We start from the raw sequence: 20,001 nt of genomic DNA, 5'->3' as shown, positions 1-20,001 counted from the left end.
CTGCTATGAGTATGTATCCAGAGTACCGTACTCTCCGTTTAGACTGGTCTGTCCATTTAGCATTGCTTCAATCCTCTCCACATAAATTAATCTGCAAGTGAGCTGTTTTCCAACAAAGCAATAGAAAACAAAACAAAAGCCAATATTGCTCTCTTGATTATAGATACTTATTTTACTATACGAGCAATTTAAACAACAGGTAGATCCACAACTTGTTGGACAAAATTACTCTTTTTTAATTTTTTTTACTTCAGATTCTTTGTTTGGTTAATTTTCACCAATTTCATATTTGAAACATCTATACAAACATCTATACATTTAATACAAAAATTGTATTTACATATCGTCGCACAACACCCTCTACATATTCGTATTCATTCCATACTCACAGTGATTACACACATCAAACATTCAGTCTCACACATACACAACTCCCACAATATATTTACAATTAAATTTTCATTAACAATATTCACAAAACACCATAGACAATTGATAAATGAAATATTTTTCTGAAATTTGGAGCACTTTTTGAAGGAAAGTTAATGTGACCTTATGGCTCAACAAATATGTAAATACAATTTTTGTATTAAATGTAGAGATGTTTGTATAGATGTTTCAAATATGAAATTGGTGAAAATTAACCAAACAAAGAATCTGAAGTAAAAAAATAAAAAATAGAGTAATTTTGGCCAACAAGTTGTGGATCTACCTGTTGTTTAAATCGCTCGTATGGTCAAATAATTATCAATAATCAAGAGAGCAGTATTGGCTTTTGTTTTGTTTTCTATTGGTCAGTGGCTTGGCCTTACTGTGGAGAGCCCAAACCTAGTGGTGTTTTTTTTATCCAACAAAGCAAGGCGCATTCAACGAAGACATGCGTTCATAAAGTTTGAAACTGGATGAAGTTTAATATGCTTTAAACAGTTGGCCTGCATCAGACTTAATTCTTATTTTGCCACCTTTGAATGTCTTTTAGATTCTTGCCAGTACATCATCAGCCCCTGGTCCATTTTTCTCTCCGTCACTGGAAGTTTGTCTCTGCGAGATGTGTCTCATCCAGAAATCGCCCCTTTCAAGGCTCCAGAAATGCTCCAGACCCAGAGTAAAAATAAACAGGTGATGCTGGCCAAGGTGAGGTGGAGGCTCTGTCTTCAAATATACTTTCATATGTGAACAACAGGATTAATCTCGATCCCGTGGCTTGGATTATGTTAAACAACCAAACCTATGTTGTCATAATTGGACATGGGTAATTCATATTTGATAACTCAGATGTTGGGTTTATATTTCTGTAGTGTTGGGAACACACTGTCAGTTGCGTAAAGAACATTCTGACTGGTTCAACTCATGAGAAGAGGATAGACATTTAGATTTGGTGGTGTATGAAATAATGTTGCTTATAGTTTCTCAGGTGAGTCCCATTCCAAGCTTGTAGGTGCATTCCATGGATCGTCAACCAAACAACACCAGGAAGAGACAAATAATTACAGGGGGATGGAGCACACTGCACGGGTTCTCCTATTTGCATTCTTGTTCTTGAATCTTTGGGACTTACTTGTGGCTTGAAGTGGTACAGAACATGATATATTAAAAGCGGCATACAATGCATCCCTTTACTAATGGATTGTTCCTTACTGATGAGTGCTAGTTAGATTGAAACACACGTCAAAGGATATCCAGCACTTGCTATACCAGTACTGGGCGCATTGCATTGTTTGCAAAAATAAACTTTCTTAGTGACTTCATCTACAAAAATGCATTGGGAGGACAGTTCCTGGCAGGCAGACAATCTTCTCTCCTCCAACACTGTTTAAATTTCCGTCTGCTAAATAGTGTTGTTATATAGCACATGTATATGTGTGTACTGCTGTTGTACAGGCCACATTTTGGAATATTATATTTTTTGCAATTTAGTGCAATTTTGTAGTTGGAAGAGAGAAAATAGTGGTTTATTGTGATGCTACATGGTCGACTGATGAGTGTACAAGTCCTCTTTTCTAGTTTGTTGATGAATGTGTAATAGATTTGCCATTGCTAAATAAATATGATTGAAATGAAAACATCTTCAACAAGGTTCACATGTAAATTGGAGGGTTGGAAAATAATAAATAAAGGCGACCACCTCCCAAGGATTCTGAACAAATGTTTTCATGTCTAATCTGTATTTACTTGTGTAGGGTTTGTATCACACCAGTAAAGCTAAAGTTGAAATTCACAAGACAATATAATATGTAAACTCTAAAATGACGACAGCAGATAGCAGAACAGAAGGTAGTTTCAGTAAAATTAGAGGAGAAACAAAATGTCCTAGCTGGAATGGACAAAGTGGAAATCTGGCAGCAACTTTAATATGGGAGGGGGCGTAGCTTAGTCAGTGAGATTCGGTGAGTGTGAATCTCAAATTTCCCGACTGACAAAGTGGTGGATCGCAGATTGAAGGTGTGAGATGACCAAGATTTGGGATGGACTTTTCCCAGGAGGAACTAGACAGTACTGATTTGCATAAGGTGGGTGGCCTCTGCTAGAGTGGCACAGCGAGAAAAAAATGATAGGTTGGAATGCTATTCTGAGTGATTGCCAGTGGTTAGACTGTGTGCAGACATTCATACTATCACCTTTTGGGTGTTTGATTGCTATTACTGTACCTGAAACCCTGAGTCTAGAGTAGCTTTCCAAGCCAACTACTACCAATGTTGGTGCCTTCCAAAAAGTCACTATATATATTTAAGTTCCAGATCCTAAAAATGGACAAGTTAAAAAGCTCTTAGTGAAATAAGAATGAAGGGAAAGCCAACACAGACATTTCAAATCCAACTCAGGGCCCGAGTCCCAACTCCCAAGCTAAGAATCCATTTATATAGGGGATGTCACACCCTAAACATCCTCCTGAAGCTACGCCCTGAACATAAGTGTGCGAAGAACATAAAATTAGAAGAATTAAAACAAAATATATGAGAAAATAGATTAAGAAAGAATAATCAGATGCTTACCTGCATCTTGAAGGAGTAATAAATGAAAATTGAGTTATATACCACTTCTAATGAAATATATAGCATAAATCCCACAGACATTGTAAATCAGATATGTTTGATCATGGATTTTTTTTTCATAGAGCGGACAGTAATAATCAAAAACCTATTAAAAAATAAGGAAATCAATGCATAATTCAGAAGCTGTTGAGCTGAATGACTTTCTTTAAGCAGAAAATCATATATAACTCCAATCTGGGACTTTATACTAAAGATAAATCCATTTACTCTCATAAAAACAAAGCTAGAATATTATTTTAGCAGCAGCATAATACAATACATTATTGCAACAAGATGATATATGTTATTTGTGAGGTAAATGATAATTAAAAGGTTTTACTAAATGTTGACAATACTGACATTTTACTTTTGACGGCTGACAAATAAATGAAAGAGTGAGGAGGCTAGAGAAGCAAGCTGATTAAACATGCGAAAAGTAAAATAGCTGCACAGTGCTGTTATTTTCTCCAGCTTTGGGCTGTTGGACTCCTGTTGTCTCAGTGACTGGTGTATAGTGCTCCTATAAGCTTATGATGGATGTATAATGTTAATGTCGGCTCAATGATAAGTTTCTATTGATATTATTAGATGAGTGTGCGTGCATATTGCTACTACTGTCATAGTTTTTAGTACATATTGGTGTTTGCAACTTAAGTATGTGTGCTTAAGGTAAGTAGCTCATTGATGGGTTCACGATGCTGTTACAACCTTTCTTTCTTAGTGAATCTTTGGCTCTTGTCCTCAACATTCTTAGTCTTTGTCCTGCAGTTTTGCTATGGATAAAGCATTGTTTTTTTGCATTCTCTGTTTTTACTCCCTCTAGATGCTGGTGTATTCCTTGGGTATGACGCTATACTGGTCGTCTGACTACAAAGTTCCATCTGAGCAGGTCAGTGCTGTCTGTCAGCAAGAGGTACTCTAGTAGAGCTCATTACTGCCTATAGGATCCACTTTAGTGGAAGAAAGATGTTTATTGGGTTGCATATGTTCAGTGCTCCTATCATGTTTTTGGCTGTAGAACTATAGTGAGGCTCTTCAGTGGTATGTAAGCCTACAATGAATACGGTGCACTGTAAGGATAGTATTGCCTGGTGCGATGAGGTAAATGTGTCCAGTTAATTGTGTTGGTGAGTGTTGAGATATCATTCTTCCTTTCTGCTGAAAGTACTGCTCGAATGTGGCAGAGAGTTTTATTGCCAAAATAGATGAACATATGATGAGCTCACCCAAACAAAGTTAAAAATAATCATAAAAATATCATTCTATCATAGGTGGTTGTAACTGATGTTTTTTCCCCACAAGATCCACATACAATATTGGGGCTAGTTTCAGGGATGTTCTCATGATGTTTGCTGAATCCATCAGCATATGAGTGTTGGCCAGAGAAATTCTTGCACATATTCCAATATAATTCAGACAATAGTGAGACAGCATGATCATGGGTGTTGGGACAGTCTAAGAATACCTTAAACCTGTCTTCCATTGACATTTTTCTAAACAAAAGACACTGGTTAAACTACCTTCCCAGGTTTGAACCCACTTGTGACTGACATTGAACCTGTGTATAGTAGTGACCATTTTACTTTTGTCTGGTCACAGCTATGCTATTAATTGAGACCCCACATGATGTTATCAGCTGAATGTACGTCTAATACCACCTCAGATCTGAGACTGTGCATGCAGTCTCACATAGGTGGAAGAAACTGTGCACATGTGGTCCATGCTTTGCTGCTCCACAAAGGCTATGAAGTATTTCAACTATTCTGAAAAGCCACTTGGTGTCTAGCAGATGGATCAATCCAGCTGGTTACTGTGCTGATTGGCCACTCTTCAACCAGTCAGGTCAATCTAATTGATTGCAGGGCTGCCAAGCTGCAGAACAATCACAGGAACCCAAGAAGATGCATTGGTGGAGATTTTCAGTTTAACTTTATCAAATCAAAAATGACGGCGTGAAGAGCATTGACACTATCTCAGAATTTTAGCAACATATGGGAGATAGTAGTTTATGCTAGCCTGTCAATGCAGAAGCATCGTGGTACAGCAACCTTGGCACCCTCTACAGAGTTATGACAACATTTGTGGAGGTGGTAGATGGGCTCTACAGGTGACACATAGTTACTGCAGTATATACAGAGGCCAAAGAGAGTCTTGACAGTCTCTGACAACACGTTTGGCATTATACGTGTGGTTAGGACATTAGGTCATACTTCATATGCAGGGTTATAGCACGATAGGCACAGGTAGTATAGCATGATTGATGGCCTCAGGAAATAAGAGCTCAGATGTATCTGTCTGTGTATGTATGTGGTACCTCTCTAGCACACATCTAGGAAAAAGCCAAGAACAAAGTCAATGAGGGATAAGAACGGTAGCTGCTTTGTGAATTGTTAATGCATTCCGATGTGGTGTTCTTTTAAGAAGTGCATCTTCAACTTGTTCCTAAATTAGAGCAGCGTTTGGGCGGTCCTGATGGATATGGGCATGTTGTTCCCAATCTTGGGTGCATAGATGGAAAAGGCGTGTTGCCTTCTTTTTTATTTGTTGCACTTTTTAATACGCAATCTGATGGTGTCCTGGCTATGGGTGTACTGAGAAACCCCAGAGAAGGTGACTTATCTACAAGATAAGCCGGGGTGCCAGTCATGATGACTTTGTAAATACTGCAACTGGTTTTGAGGATAGTGCAGGCAAGCAAGGGAAGCCAGTGTAGTTCCATCAAGATGTGGGTGTTGTCATTATATTTCTTCAGGCCTCCAATGGGACATGCTGCGGTGTGTAGGATGTCCTTAATGGGTGCCAGTGTAGAGTCTGGGAGACCATGGAACACTGTGAGCTAGCACCATCCATGAGTTTGAGGGCTAGAACAGCAGTTCTGAAGTCCATTTCTGGAAGAAATGTGAGCACTAGTACCAGACTGTATATTTCTTTTTGGCACTGTATTCTTTACCTGTACCTGCCTGGGGAAATAATACATAAGAAGTCTGATCCTCCAGTGTATCACCCACACTTTCTTTGAAAGAACAGATCATACCTTTTTTTTCTTGTAACCCTATACTTTCTTCGAATGATTGTTGTAGACTTTCCTGTTCTTGGTCTTACAGCTAATCATTCACATGTTTTTTGTCATTGTCATACGTGTAACATGTTCCATGTCTCCTCATAGTAGCAAGATGTTTCTTTGTGAGTGAAGTGGAGTGTGTTGTGCACTAGAGTTTACTTATTGAGGTAGACTAATTCATTTGTCAGTGCCTTAATGTTTCATCTTGATTCTACAGCCTCTGGACCTCAGCCATGCACTGCACTCCCTTCTACTTACAATGTGTGAGGAGCTACCTCAGAAGAGACCTGCACTGGACACCTTGCTAGCACAGTGTCAGGAACATCAACAAGATCCAGCCTTTCCCCCACCGATAGCACACATAAAAGGGCTTGCACGGTTGGTTCTGGGAAGTCCGACTGAGGTTAGTTCACAGATTTATCACTTTCTCAAAATGAATTATCATACAGATGCTATCTCCTACACCAATAATTGAACACTGCCAAGCTTCAAAATTGATCAATGATTAATCTTTATGTTAAAAAGTAGCATAAAAAGATTGCACATATTTGACAGCCTAGTTTGCACATTTAAAGATTATTACTTTGGTTACAGAACTGTACAAGGGGGCCAAAACTCTACGGTAAAGTCAATAGACTATAAGAAGAAAATATGATAATGGCCTAACACACTCCTTCTGTTCTCATGGGTCCTCAGAAATCAGCTTTATGCTCCATCTCCCAATTTACCTTACTCTAGTCCCTCCTTTTTTTGTAAACACATTTTATTGCATTTCACATAAGCACAGAGCATGCACATATACAATAAATCAGCTTTGTAGGCTTTAAGTATTCCATATCCTGGCACCAGGGTTGTAAGTTGTGGCTGTAGTTATTGCTGTTAGCATGGAACAGTGGCATCCAATGTGTTTGTCATGCAGTCATTGGAGCAGTACAGTAATGCTTAAAAATGTAATTCAGACAATTGCATGTTTACCAAACAAAGCTAAGATAACTAAACTTGTCAACAACTCTCTCCATTCCCTCCTTCCACACCTTTGTCTATCTTATGATTGCACAATACCACCTTCAATTGAATGTGCAGAGACAGAAGTCTTGTATCCGCTTGAGGGTAAGCTTTGTGCACTCTAGCAGACCACAGACCCAGGCTGTGGGCCTCACACCTTACAGGGTCGCCTACACCACTATGTGCATGCATGATTGTTGTGTGTGCTTGCCCAAAAGCAAAATATCTAGATACTAGATATCTTAGAGCTAGGTAACTCAGGGCAAGGGTTGGGCATTCAGGAGTCAGTTGAGCTCACTGAACTGTGGTGTAATATGAGTTCTATGTGCAGGTTTGAGGATATGTTTGGCTACTGAGTTCTGAATGTCGTGTTGTCTTCTGGTGAGTTGCTTGCTTGTCCCAATGTAGACGGTGTTCCTGAATTCTAACTTGCAGGTGATTAGGGCATCAGTGATTACTTTTCTGGTGTTGCTTGGGAACTATTTAAAGATCTCCCTCAACATGTACAGAGTGTGAAACCAGGATGCAGTGACAATGTTGACTTGGGCAGTCATGTCTTAGTTGCTGTCAATGATGATTCTGAGGTGCCTACTGTGGGTGCTGGGTGTAGGTCTGAGTTCAGCCGGCCAGCAGTTGTAGTCCCCATCTTATGAAAGGATGAACTCCACTGACAATTTTCATTTGTGAAAATCTACTAACTGCAGCGGGCAATGCTGTGTGAGTTTATGTGCTCCTGCAAAAGTACACATTTGTGTGTAGTACAAACCTCTTCTGTAACCATTTTCAATCCTTGAAAAAGTTGGAAATGTAGTCCTAGCAATAGTAGATGCAAATCCTATGCTGCAGCGGAAGTAGGCGGGAACAACCCATACATTGGTGGGGTGGTAGCAGAATGGTATTGTCCATTTCTCATCACCAAAAATGTTAGAAAGGACATTTGCAGTTTTTCAAAAGACTTCAGCTCAAGCAAGTATATATATGTGTGTGTTTGTGTATATATATATATTTACTCATGTCATGCGAAAAATTCGTAAAAGATTTCCAGAAGTACTCTAACAAACTGATAACTGTTACAAGACTTTGTGTATTCCTGAAACAAATTTGCACTAAAGTCAGGTCACATACCCTTAAGAGCAGATTTACACCTTTTTAAGAATCAGTCCAAAGCTCTAGAGCAGGATACCGTAAACATTTGCTAAGCGTGGAGATTTGAAGGACAATTTGTGAAAAACAAATTGGTGAGATTATTAATTTGACCACTGTCCATAAGGTTTTACCATTTCAGTTGCCTGCAAGATTTAAAAATTAATTTTAATACTTACCGCCTAACCTTGAACATTTATTGACATTCCATTTATCATGACGAGCAAGGTTGAACAGACTAGTGCGGAAAAATATTTCTTCCATGACTGTGGAAAAGGACATTTGCATAAATTTTGCAATTGTAATGGTGATTTGAAAAAAAAAATGATTGAGAAAGGCAACTATGTGCGGAAACGCGTCTCTTTGATTTTATGAGTGGGAGAGTGGAATGAATTAAAGAACTGTTATCACATTTCCTTGAGTGCTGGGTCTCCTTTTACGAAGGGAGAGGAGTTAATGTTAAGGTGATAGCAACAGCGTCATCCTTTGCACCCCTGCAATTAGGCGCTGGCTGGCAGACTGCACAGCGGAGTGAAAGTTTAGAGGTCAGCCTGCCACCAGACCGGATATGGGGAAACATCAGAGTCAGAAGTTTACCAAACTAGTGCGGGAAAGAATTTCTTCCATGACTGGAATTTAGCAATTGTAATAGCGATTTGAGAAAAAAAGATTGAGAAAGGCAGTTTTGTGCTAAAATGAACCGATAACTGATACAGGATTCCAGACATATAGTTGGAAACTTTGTGTATTCCTGAAACTCACAAATCCGCACCGAAGTGAGGCCACATATTTTTACATTTACATTTTGGCGAAGCAGTCCAAACATAGTTATGCAGAAGATTCGTCAAACGGTGCTAAAGATATAGAGAAGCTAAAAAACACGTTTCCTATGGAAACATGGTCCTAACTATAACTACATACTGGCGACCACAATTGGTATATATATATATATCGCCTTCACTAGGAGGTTAACATGCAGGACTGACTACGCAGTGTATGTGTTGGAGTGACCGTGTGGGCTGCGGTATGTTGGCAGTAAAAGGTTACCCGCCCACAAATGGATACTCCAACACATCCGGGCGGTTGTAGGGCACGACCAGACTTACCCAGTTGCCAGGCATTTCGAACTGAAACATGCAGGTAATCCAGGTCAACTCCAATATTATGTCATTGACACAGTAGTAGCATCTAGGAGAGGAGGAGATCGAGAGGCCAAGCTCAGTCTCCTCGAAACGAGATATATATTGGAGTTAGCCAGTAAAATTCCAAATGGATTAAACGATAGGGAGGACCTGTACATATGTATTTAAAGACTAACCAGGAAGATTTTGCCTGTCCGGGGATTTGATTCTATGAAATTATTTACTGTGATTTAAGTTAATTACAGGTTGAGGCTGAGCGATGCACAGTTACTTATGATATAAATGTTTTTTATAATCTGTTTGTCTCTTGCACTATTAGCATATTTTGCACAATTTCATTTGCACTTTGCACTTTAAATCACTGGGCAGACTTGTACCATCGGCATGGCCCACTAGGGCTATATGAAATTGGATGGTATTTTGGACAGTTGTTATCCTTAATTTTGGGATTGTGCAATATTTGAAACAGAGGTACACAATTTTTGGCGGCATTATGTAATTGGGCCCGGAGGTATTGGGGTTATTCTGTTTTTTTGGGGCCCCAAAAAAAACAATGTGTACGACGGTATGAGAGTTTTTAGCTCTCAGTTGTTACAATGTGTATCACAGAATATATGAATTTTTTATATATGTTTTTACCATGGATATTTCTAAATGTACCCCATAATGCTGCTACCTCGACGCTTTTTGATATATGGAACAATATTTATTTATTTATTCCATTGCGTTCTTTTGCACAGTATTTTGTCTATGTTTACAATTTGACCATTAGCGTAATTGCACTGTCACTTTAAAAGTCTGTCTTTCCAGCATGCAGTATGTCATGTGATCAAGCTTCTTTCCGAGGCGAGACGCGTCATGGCGCGCGTGCTGGCACAAATAAACTGATCACTTTGCACCAGCAACTTAGGGGTCTGCTCTTCGTCATTTTATATTGGAAGCGAGAGCTCTGTTTTTGGTGACTGTCTGGATATATATATATATTATACAGGAAGTTTTGTCGGCTGTAAAAGCAATCGGATTTATTCGGTCATATGCAAATAACATAGTGGCCATCATGTTGGCAGTTTTTGGATTTATCCAATGAGACTTTTTAATACGATTTGTATTTATTATTTTACAAATATTTTGGCACATAGCACTTTACATGTTGTTTTAAATATTTATTGAACACGTATATATATAAAATTTGTGTGTGTCAAACTGCGCTTACATGCCTTCATGCAATATTCTAAAATGATAGAAGGAGACATATTAGTATGTTTTCAGTGCCTATGCACATGTGACCTGTGATGTCAAATCTGGGAGGGGCACTAATCACTTTAAATATAGTAGATGGTGTTTTCACTTGTGACACGTGATCAAGGGCTTACGGGCTTGAAACGCGTTGTGTTGGGTCACTTACAATAAAATCACTTTGCCCACCTGAAATACCTCGAGGTCTGTGTCTCTTTCCTCGCCTGTCTGCTGCTGCGGAGTATCAGGAAGTGGTTCGAGTTTCTCCAGATATATATATATATATATATATATATATATATATATATATATATATATATATATATATATATATATATATATATATATATATATATTCACAGAAAAAACCATAGGTTATAGTGGATATATAGTTAGGAATTTGCATTTACAAAAGCTTGAAAATTCAATGAAAAAACCATTGGTTTTAGGCCATATATAGTTAGGGATTTGCATTTACAAAACCTTATTTTACTCGCATAAAACCATTGAAATTCCATATATAGTTATAAGCGCTAACTATATATCGCGCACCCGCAATCCACTGCTGATGATGTCACATATTACATCATTCATGACATGGTTAGTGACATCACTGATGACATCACTGATGACATCTCAAATGACATCACTGATGACATCACTGATGACATCATCCAGTGACTGTATGTTTCTGTAAAGTTAAAATATCTCTTACATATTGAAGAATGAGTGGATATATAAGTGTCTGGATGAAGGATTTAGTAGGTGCATGACTGACTGTATGAGTGAGTGATTAAATGTGTCTCACTGAGTGCATGGGTTAGTGACTAAACTGTCTTAATTTGTGCATCATTATGTCTGTTGTTCTGTAAACTGTTGCATGTGTTGATAAGTAGCTATATGAGTAACTGTATGGGTTATTGATTGGTTGCCCAAGTATTTGTATGGGATACTGAGTGTGTGTGTGGGTGGCTGGGAGGTGTGTGACTCTGTGCATAGATGTGTGAGCAGTTGATTCACTAGATGTATGGTTTCAAAAGTGCATGTGGAAAAAGCTGTATGGGCGGTTGACTGTGTGCATGAGTGTATTGGTGAGTGAATGGATATCTCAGTGCTACATGTCAAAGTAAGTACATATGTAAAACACAGTACATGTGAGAGTTGACATATATAAATAACTGTGCATAAGAGCCAGTGAATGTGTGAGTGGCTGTATGGATCATTGTGAACTTGTATCAGGGATTGTATAATAGAGTAAATATGTGTTAGTATATGTTTGAATAAGTAAAGTTTGTATAACTGTATAGTTGAGGAAATGGAGGTGTGATTGATTCTTTGCATGACCGACTAGGTGTGTGAGTAACTCCATGGATGAGTGACAGTCTGTGAGTGTCTGTTTACACTGATTGTATCTAAGGTTATATTAGAGTCTGAAGAGGTTCATCGTATTATCACATGAATGATATCATCAGTGATGTTATCAGTCATGTCAAATGAGATGTTTTCAGTGATGTCATCAGTGATGTCATTTGAGATGTCATCAGTGATGTCATCAGTGATGTCACTAACCATGTCATGAATGATGTAATATGTGACATCATCAGCAGTGGATTGCGGGTGCGCGATATATAGTTAGCGCTTATAACTATATATGGAATTTCAATGGTTTTATGCGAGTAAAATAAGGTTTTGTAAATGCAAATCCCTAACTATATATGGCCTAAAACCAATGGTTTTTTCATTGAATTTTCAAGGTTTTGTAAATGCAAATTCCTAACTATATATCCACTATAACCTATGGTTTTTTCTGTGAATTTCATTGGTTTTTTAATAGCAAATATGAAAAGCTTTAAAATGTCAAGTACGTGATAGATAAAAACATTTTCGTATTTATGCACGCTGATGTGCTTTGAACGCTGCACCCCCCCCCTCCCCTCTTTTGTCTTAGTAGTACTCTCTCTTTGCAGATACTGAAGGGTAGTTAACGCAGGCCTTTACCCCCGTTGTAATCCGTCGTGCCTGCTTGTCTCTCCATTTGATTGATTGTTGTCCAAGCATTTACTGTTTTAGAATTGGTTCTCTTTGGATCATTCTCTATTTACAAACAAGCACAAAGTCGCAATACTCTGTTTAGTCTTTGCAGATAGTGAAAAATCGTGTAAAAAAATAAAAGTAATCGAGCAAAATCAGTAGGCCACTAATTGGATCTCTTTTTGACCTCGCTAAAATAGAAATATTAGGAACAACCCTTCATGAGAAATACGAAAATAGTGAGATGAACTGAGCTCCACACCATGAGGGCTGCAAGACAGCTCGGCTCCATCACCCATCCCGCACAAAATAATGACAAACCCTATGCAAATATTAAAAATATAGACAACACACCAGCAAAGAAACAGGGTAAAACATTTTATTAAAAAACTATTTACATAACGTTGGTTTATAAGATGATGTCAGTAGTGGACCGATGTGTGAATAGGTCGAAAGCAGCACAAGGCTCCAAGATCCGGATGGCAAGCTCCTGGATGTTGGGTGCCATAGTTCAGAGTTCTGAGTTTGAGCCTTTTTCAATGCCTGTGCTTTGTTGAATCAAAATGGCGGCTTGACACAAAGCTGACTCAAGCGTTGCTACTGATGCTATGCAGACCAAAACTGGTTTTCAGTTTGTACATTTTTCTAGATTTTTCAATCCAAGTTTCGTTGACTTTGTAGAACGATGGCTTCAAATTTTCAACATACGGTGTGGTGGCGCTGACTGGGAGGGGGCGCTTCGCTCCTGCCCCCTCCCCAAGTAAGATTTTCATACGTGAAAGTACGTTAATGGTTTTGGTCCCTGAGTTGCTTCGATGTCACTGCCATTCTCAAATGGCATAAGTTCTGGATGTTGGGTGCCATAGTTAAGAGTTCTGAGCAGTGCTTGTAACACTGTCTGAAGCTTATTTCCACCTACTGCAGCTTCACTATTCTCAAAGTAAGTGAGTGTCGTTTGTGGACCTGACTGCATTAGAAAACAATGTGATATGTTACCTTCCTAAACAGCTTGACGGAGGCCCCTGAGGGGCGGTGTAATGGCCATGGACTCGGAGAAGACGCTTGGCTCCGACACCCTCCCCAAGTCTTATAGCACTGGTGTAGCCTGAGATCGCCCCCGACATAGGCGGCCGGCTCCCGGGGTCCGGCAGAACTTTTTGCCTTTTGATGACTCTTCAATTCTGAACCTTGTCCCACAATCCGTTTGACCTGAAGACACGCTGTAGTGGGGCGCCCCTTTACCGTTTCAGTTGCCATTCCGCCCGCTTTTGCTACACTGTGCCTCTTCCGCCATTCAGCTGTTTACTGCCCGCTCTTGCGACTACAGCGTCTCGCTCATCATGTAGTTGAGTTGCTCCCGCTCTTGCGGTGCAGCGATAGGCGGCTGCCACAGGACTCTCAAAATGGCGGCCGGCTCTTCGGTTTTGGGCCTGGTCCACTAAAATGGCCCTGGGACACCTTTGAACTCGGACGCTTCCCTGATAGGGCTTGGGTCCCATTCTCGAAAAGCGTCCCCTCAGCCGTGAAGATTCTACAAAAGTCTTGGGGGCCTCCGACTCCCGCAGGCTTCTGGTGGGGAGCGGCTGCCATGATTGCTCGTGGAATGGCCACGACGGAGCTACGAGATGGTAGTGGTCTCATGCTGACGCCAGCTTTAGTCTGAAACATCCAGAAACACTGTAGACTACCAATTCGATCAGTTCCGGTAGCGCCCCAACATGACCCGGAAGAGAAGAACTTGCCCTCCCCTCTTTGACTGATGGTTCTTGTTGCCTGTCCCCTCTGTTGTCATTTAACAGAACTTTTTGGACTGCTGAAAGGGGTTGTGTTCCGAACGCTGGTTGGTGGAGACATTTTGACTATATTCTTGACCTACGTTGTCGCGTAATGCGTTATATGACACGCCGCGTTACCGCGCCCGGAAGTGATCCGAGGCGCGGCGCGCAGCGCGTAACGTAAGCATAACAGGTCATGTGACTTGTTAATAAAACTTTTCATTGGTTCATTTTACTTTTGTTAATTTAATGATGAAAAGCTTGGTCATATGACCTAAAAATTACGCTTTTTATTGTTTTCGAACAATATTTTTTTTTCAAACATATGTTATAATATTCCAGGCTAATGTACTTTCCCGGAAAATTTACAACTGTCTTGCAAGTAAAATATATTCCTTTTTCGAGAAAAAGGGCGTTTCTTCCTTCCATGACGGAGCCGTTGAGTAAAAGAGATTCGGCCTGCTGTCTTAGTCGCCGATACGCCTGATTATCAGATTCTTATCGATCACTTTATATTGCAGACATGAAAAACACAACTGCCCTTGACCATTTATCTTTACTGCGTTCCTACATATTATACCTTTTATCCGTCATGTAATTGGACTGCTTTATTTCACTTGCCTTTTACTGATTCGAAAACAGTGACTAAAAGTAAAAACTTTACCAATGTAAATACTACTACCGTGTTTTGTTTTAAAAACCTTTATTGTGAAAATGTCAGTATACAAATACGGGCCTATAACCACGTGGGCCGGCCACGGAGCAAACTGAAATCGTATATGATGAGGAGACATTTACACTGTAGAAGAACGTAACGAGCGGGCCATTAGGTTGCAAGAACAAAGGTGTCTAACAGTTGCGGAATCGGTGGACGTACATTTTGTAATTAAAATACGACAGGGCCACTTACAATAACATTTTCTAGATATACATTTGCGGGCAAGGAGTTACGAGTCCCATTTATATCGGCGCCATTTTGGGCGAGGCCGGGCAGGTCCAAGATATAGTCAAAATGTCTCCACCAACCATCGGCCAGACCAGAACCCCTTTCGGCCCTTTATGCTACAAGATGGTGTCTTCCATTCAGAAAATATTGTTGGCAGCATTTTGAAAGGAAACAGAAACAGCCGTTCTCCTAGTGAGTTTCACATTGTTACATTTAGGAAGAATGTTGAAGAGTAGTATGTGGAAAATCTGAAGCCATTTTTCTACAAACTCTCAATCAGACTTGGATGGAAAAAAAAAACCTGAAGAATGTACAAACTGAAAACCAATTTTTGTCTGTATAGCATCAACAGTAACGCTTGAGTCAGCTTTGTGTCAAGCCGCCATTTTCATTCAATCAATAGCGTCCCCCTGCACACATTCAGGGACCTGGTCGTGTCTTCAGATGAAACGGATTGTAGGAAAAGAAGCAGAAAGGAAAAGGAAAAAAGTTCCGCCGGACCTCGGGAGCCGGCCGCCTATGTCATGTGCGACCTTTGGCCACACCAGGGCAATAGTGAAGCTGCAGCAGGTGCAAATAAGCTTCAGACAGTCTTACAAGCACTGCTCAGAACTCTCAACTGAGGCACTCAACATCCAGGACTTGCCATTCGGATCTTGGCGCCTTGTGCTGGTTCCGACCTATTCACACATCGGTCCACTACTGACATCACCTCATAAGCCAACGGGGCACCCCACGCCGACTTTCGGCGCAGCATTGTAGCATGGCCACACCAGTGCGGCAACTTGCTGGACACAACATCGGGGCCATCCAGATCTCGGCGCGTTCGACTCACTGTACCGCAAGAGTGACCGCAACTCAGCTGGACACGCCATCTTTCGGCGCAGCATTGTAGGATGGCCACACCAGTGCGGCAATTTGCTGGACACCACCTCGGTGCCATCCGGATCTCGGCGCGTTCGAGTCACTGTACCGCAACAGTGACCGCAACTCAGCTGGACACGCCGTCTTTCGGCGCAGCATTGTAGGATGGCCACACCAGTGCGGCAATTTGCTGGACACCACCTCGGTGCCATCCGGATCTCGGCGCGTTCGAGTCCCTGTACCGCAACAGTGACCGCAACTCAGCTGGACACGCCGTCTTTCGGCGCAGCATTGTAGGATGGCCACACCAGTGCGGCAATTTGCTGGACACCACCTCGGTGCCATCCGGATCTCGGCGCGTTGTGCTGCCTTCGGCCTATTCGCACATCGGTCCGCTACTGACGCCGCCTCACGTGCCAACGGATTTTCTACGCTTTTTGTAGCCCTATGCCGCATAACAGGTCATGTGACTTGTTTATAAAACTTTTCATTGGTTCATTTTACTTTTGGTTTCCTAAAGATGGAAGGCTTGGTCATATGACCTAAAAATAACACTTTTCATTGGTTTAGAACATTTTTTTTTCCCAAACGATGAAAGCCCCACCTTGTTTCTGGATCATTCAGACTGAAGCTGGCGTCAGCATGAGAGCACCACCATCTCGTGGCTACGTCGTGGTCATTCCGCGAGCAATCATGGCAGCCGCTCCCCACCGGAAGCCTGCGGGAGTCGGGGGCCCCCAAGACTTTTGTAGAATCTTCACGGCTGAGGGGACGCTTTTCGAGAATGGAGCCCAAGCCCTAGCAGGCAAGCGTCCGAGTTCCAAGGTGTCCCAGGGCCATTTTAGTGGACCAGGCCCAAAACCGAGGAGCCGTCCGCCATTTTAAGAGCCATGTGGCAGCCGCCTATCGCTGCACTGCAAGAGTGGGAGCAACTCAACAACATGGTGAGCGAGACGCTGTAGCCGCAAGAGCGGGCGCAACTCAGCTAGATGGCCGCCACCTGGGGAGGCCCGTTCACGCCGCCTCCCCCACGCCCCCCCCCCCCCCCCGGGCCGCCGCACGCCAATTTTCGGAGCAGCATTGTAGGATACCAAAACCAGTGCTGCAGTTTACTGGACATCACCTGGGTGCCTGTCGTACATGTTGTGTCAGCCATGGGACACTGGACACAGTCCCATCAACATCTCAACGCGTTCTGCTGCCTTGGGACTATTCGCACAACAGACCGCTACTGACGAGGCCTCCCCCCGCACCACCCGGGACGCCCCACGCTGTTTTTCTGTGCTGCATTGTAGGATCCCAAAACCAGTGCGGCACCCAGGCGACATCACCTGGGTGCCGTCCAGAACTCTGCACGTTGTGCTGCCTTGGGACTATTCGCACAAAAGACAGCTTCTAACCATTGTTGCTTTTTGAGTTGAAAAATGTTTAAATGTTTTTAGTTTTTGTTCCGTTCATTATAGTTAAAAGTTAATAAAGTTTTATAATCTTACTTTGTTGGAGTGTTATCTATTTTTTTAAAAACGGGTGAATAGGGCCTTGAATCGGGTTATTGTCATGTGTGGGCTTTGGAAGTGTGCTGCTGCATGATCGGACATTTCAAACTCAAATGCACGTTCTTTTTCTTACCTTTCCGAAGCATGGAGCGCAATAGCAGGCAGAGAAAGGGTGATGCACGTGTTGAACACTACCTGACCTGGCAAGTTGCTGGCAGTGCCCCCCCCGCACGCTCCTGAAAGAGGGCACACACACACCGCCGCCCCGAGTACTTCACAAATCTTTAAAAGACCATGCGCTTGTTCATGAGGCTTAAATGGTTTATCACCTCTTCTAGAACCCCTGCATCGACCCTCTGACGTTTCCTGGAAAAATTACCATGTAACACAATACCAAGCCCTGTCAGCTGAAACCCCCAAGGAATCGTGGGGCATATTATCAAGGGGGTTTATCTCCGCTTTTTTGGCTTTAAAAGCCATGAAAGCGGAGATAAAATTATCTCCCTATTACCAAGCTGTCGCTAACACCAGTTAGTGACAGCTAAAAGGAGATAGCGACCATCTTGGGCCCCGCTTTGCATGTCAGTGATACTTATCACTAATGACATGCAAAGTGGCGTGCCAAGATGTTAGCGACTGGAAACAGTCCCTAACATCGCTATCTCCTATTACCAACTTTTGGAGATATTCGCGCTAAGCGCGAATATCTCCAAAATCTAACACCTGCCCTGAGCAGTTCTTAGCCATGTTATCCAATGGGAGGTGGATAACATGGCTAAGAGCATTTGCTCGATAATACATGAATATCGCTGACTTTTCTGCGATAATAGCAAGGTTTATCTGCGATAAAAATCGCCGATGTGCGGCGATAATTTTTGTCTCTAAACAAGTTAGAGACAAAAATTATCGCTAGTTGTTCATAATATGCCCCCGGGTTTTTGCTTGCAGAAATCGGGAGGCGGGAGACTAGCACTGAAATCAGTAGTCACACGCCTGAATCGGGAGGGTTGGCATGTCTGAATTCTCTACAGCTGGGGCCATAAACTACATCCGCAGGGGTAGGTGATAGCCTGGGACCAGCCTGGCATCTAAAATGGCTGCCGTGCACGACAAAATTGTGGCATTGGAAAAAAAGCAAGATGGCGCAGCCGCTGGAAGAGATGTATCAACATATATCAGCCTCCTCAGCCACCCTCAGGAAACATAGGGGATTAGGATACGTCTCCCGCACCCCCTTATACCTAGTAATTTAATTAACGAAGCACAAAATGGCGAATTCCCGTTTCGCTACCAGTTTGCGGCCCAGTTCGCGGCCCGTGAAGCGCTTCTACCGTGAAAAATCATTTTTTTTTTTATTTTCCCCACGGGACCCTTTAATAACCCCAACAACATTCCTAGGGGGTCAAGAGGGTGATACCTTGCCCCCTTTCATTAAATTCCCCCTTCGTTTTTCACCTCTTCTTCTCTCTCGATCCTACCGAGAGACAAGATGGCGGCCGCTCCGGACTGTCACGCAGCAAAAAAAAAAAAAGCTCACGCACAGCCGCTGGAAGAGATGTATCAACATATATCAGCCTCCTCAGCCACCCTCAGGAAACATAGGGGATTAGGATACGTCTCCCGCACCCCCTTATACCTAGTAATTTAATTAACGAAGCACAAAATGGCGAATTCCCGTTTCGCTACCAGTTTGCGGCCCAGTTCGCGGCCCGTGAAGCGCTTCTACCGTGAAAAATCATTTTTTTTTCTTTTCCCCACGGGACCCTTTAATAACCCCAACAACATTCCTAGGGGGTCAAGAGGGGGATACCTTGCCCCCTTTCATTAAATTCCCCCTTCGTTTTTCACCTCTTCTTCTCTCTCGATCCTACCGAGAGACAAGATGGCGGCCGCTCCGGACTGTTTAGAATGTTGACAGACACCGGAGAGCCAATCAGCTTTCTGCGCGCAAAGTTCCGAAACGCGAAAAGTAAGCGGACCGGATCGCTGCCCGGAGCGCTGTTACAGATATATATCTTGATTTAAACGTTAATTTCTCAAAATCCACTGAAGCACATATATTGAGACCTAGCAAAGGCACATCGGGCTAACAGTCCCTACAATTTTGCCAAGTTTCGTGCAAATCCATTCAGCCGTTCGAGCTAAAAGTGAGTCCAACCGCCCTATGGAAAAATGAATGGGAAAAACGCGTTTTGGGACCCCCCTTTTTTCTCGGCCCCCCCTTGACGAAACCCCACCAAATTTTCAGGGGCTGCTCAGAAACAAAATGT

The 20,001-nt window shown here is 42.0% G+C and overlaps 1 protein-coding gene across 1 annotated transcript in view; it reads left to right on the top strand.

Moving 5' to 3' along the window:
* FRMPD2 (FERM and PDZ domain containing 2) overlaps positions 1-20,001 on the top strand; it is a 603,077-nt gene that overhangs the window by 141,537 nt on the left and 441,539 nt on the right. The window contains exons 3-5 of the mRNA XM_086921788.1: positions 980-1,134; positions 3,856-3,921; positions 6,311-6,496. Coding sequence (XP_086777914.1) covers positions 980-1,134; positions 3,856-3,921; positions 6,311-6,496 — 407 coding nt within the window. The remainder of the gene's footprint in view (positions 1-979; positions 1,135-3,855; positions 3,922-6,310; positions 6,497-20,001) is intronic.

Source organism: Lissotriton vulgaris, chromosome 5 (genome assembly GCF_964263255.1).
Source record: "Lissotriton vulgaris chromosome 5, aLisVul1.2, whole genome shotgun sequence".
NCBI lineage: Eukaryota > Metazoa > Chordata > Amphibia > Caudata > Salamandridae > Lissotriton > Lissotriton vulgaris.
This window is presented reverse-complemented; position numbering and strand designations above follow the sequence as displayed.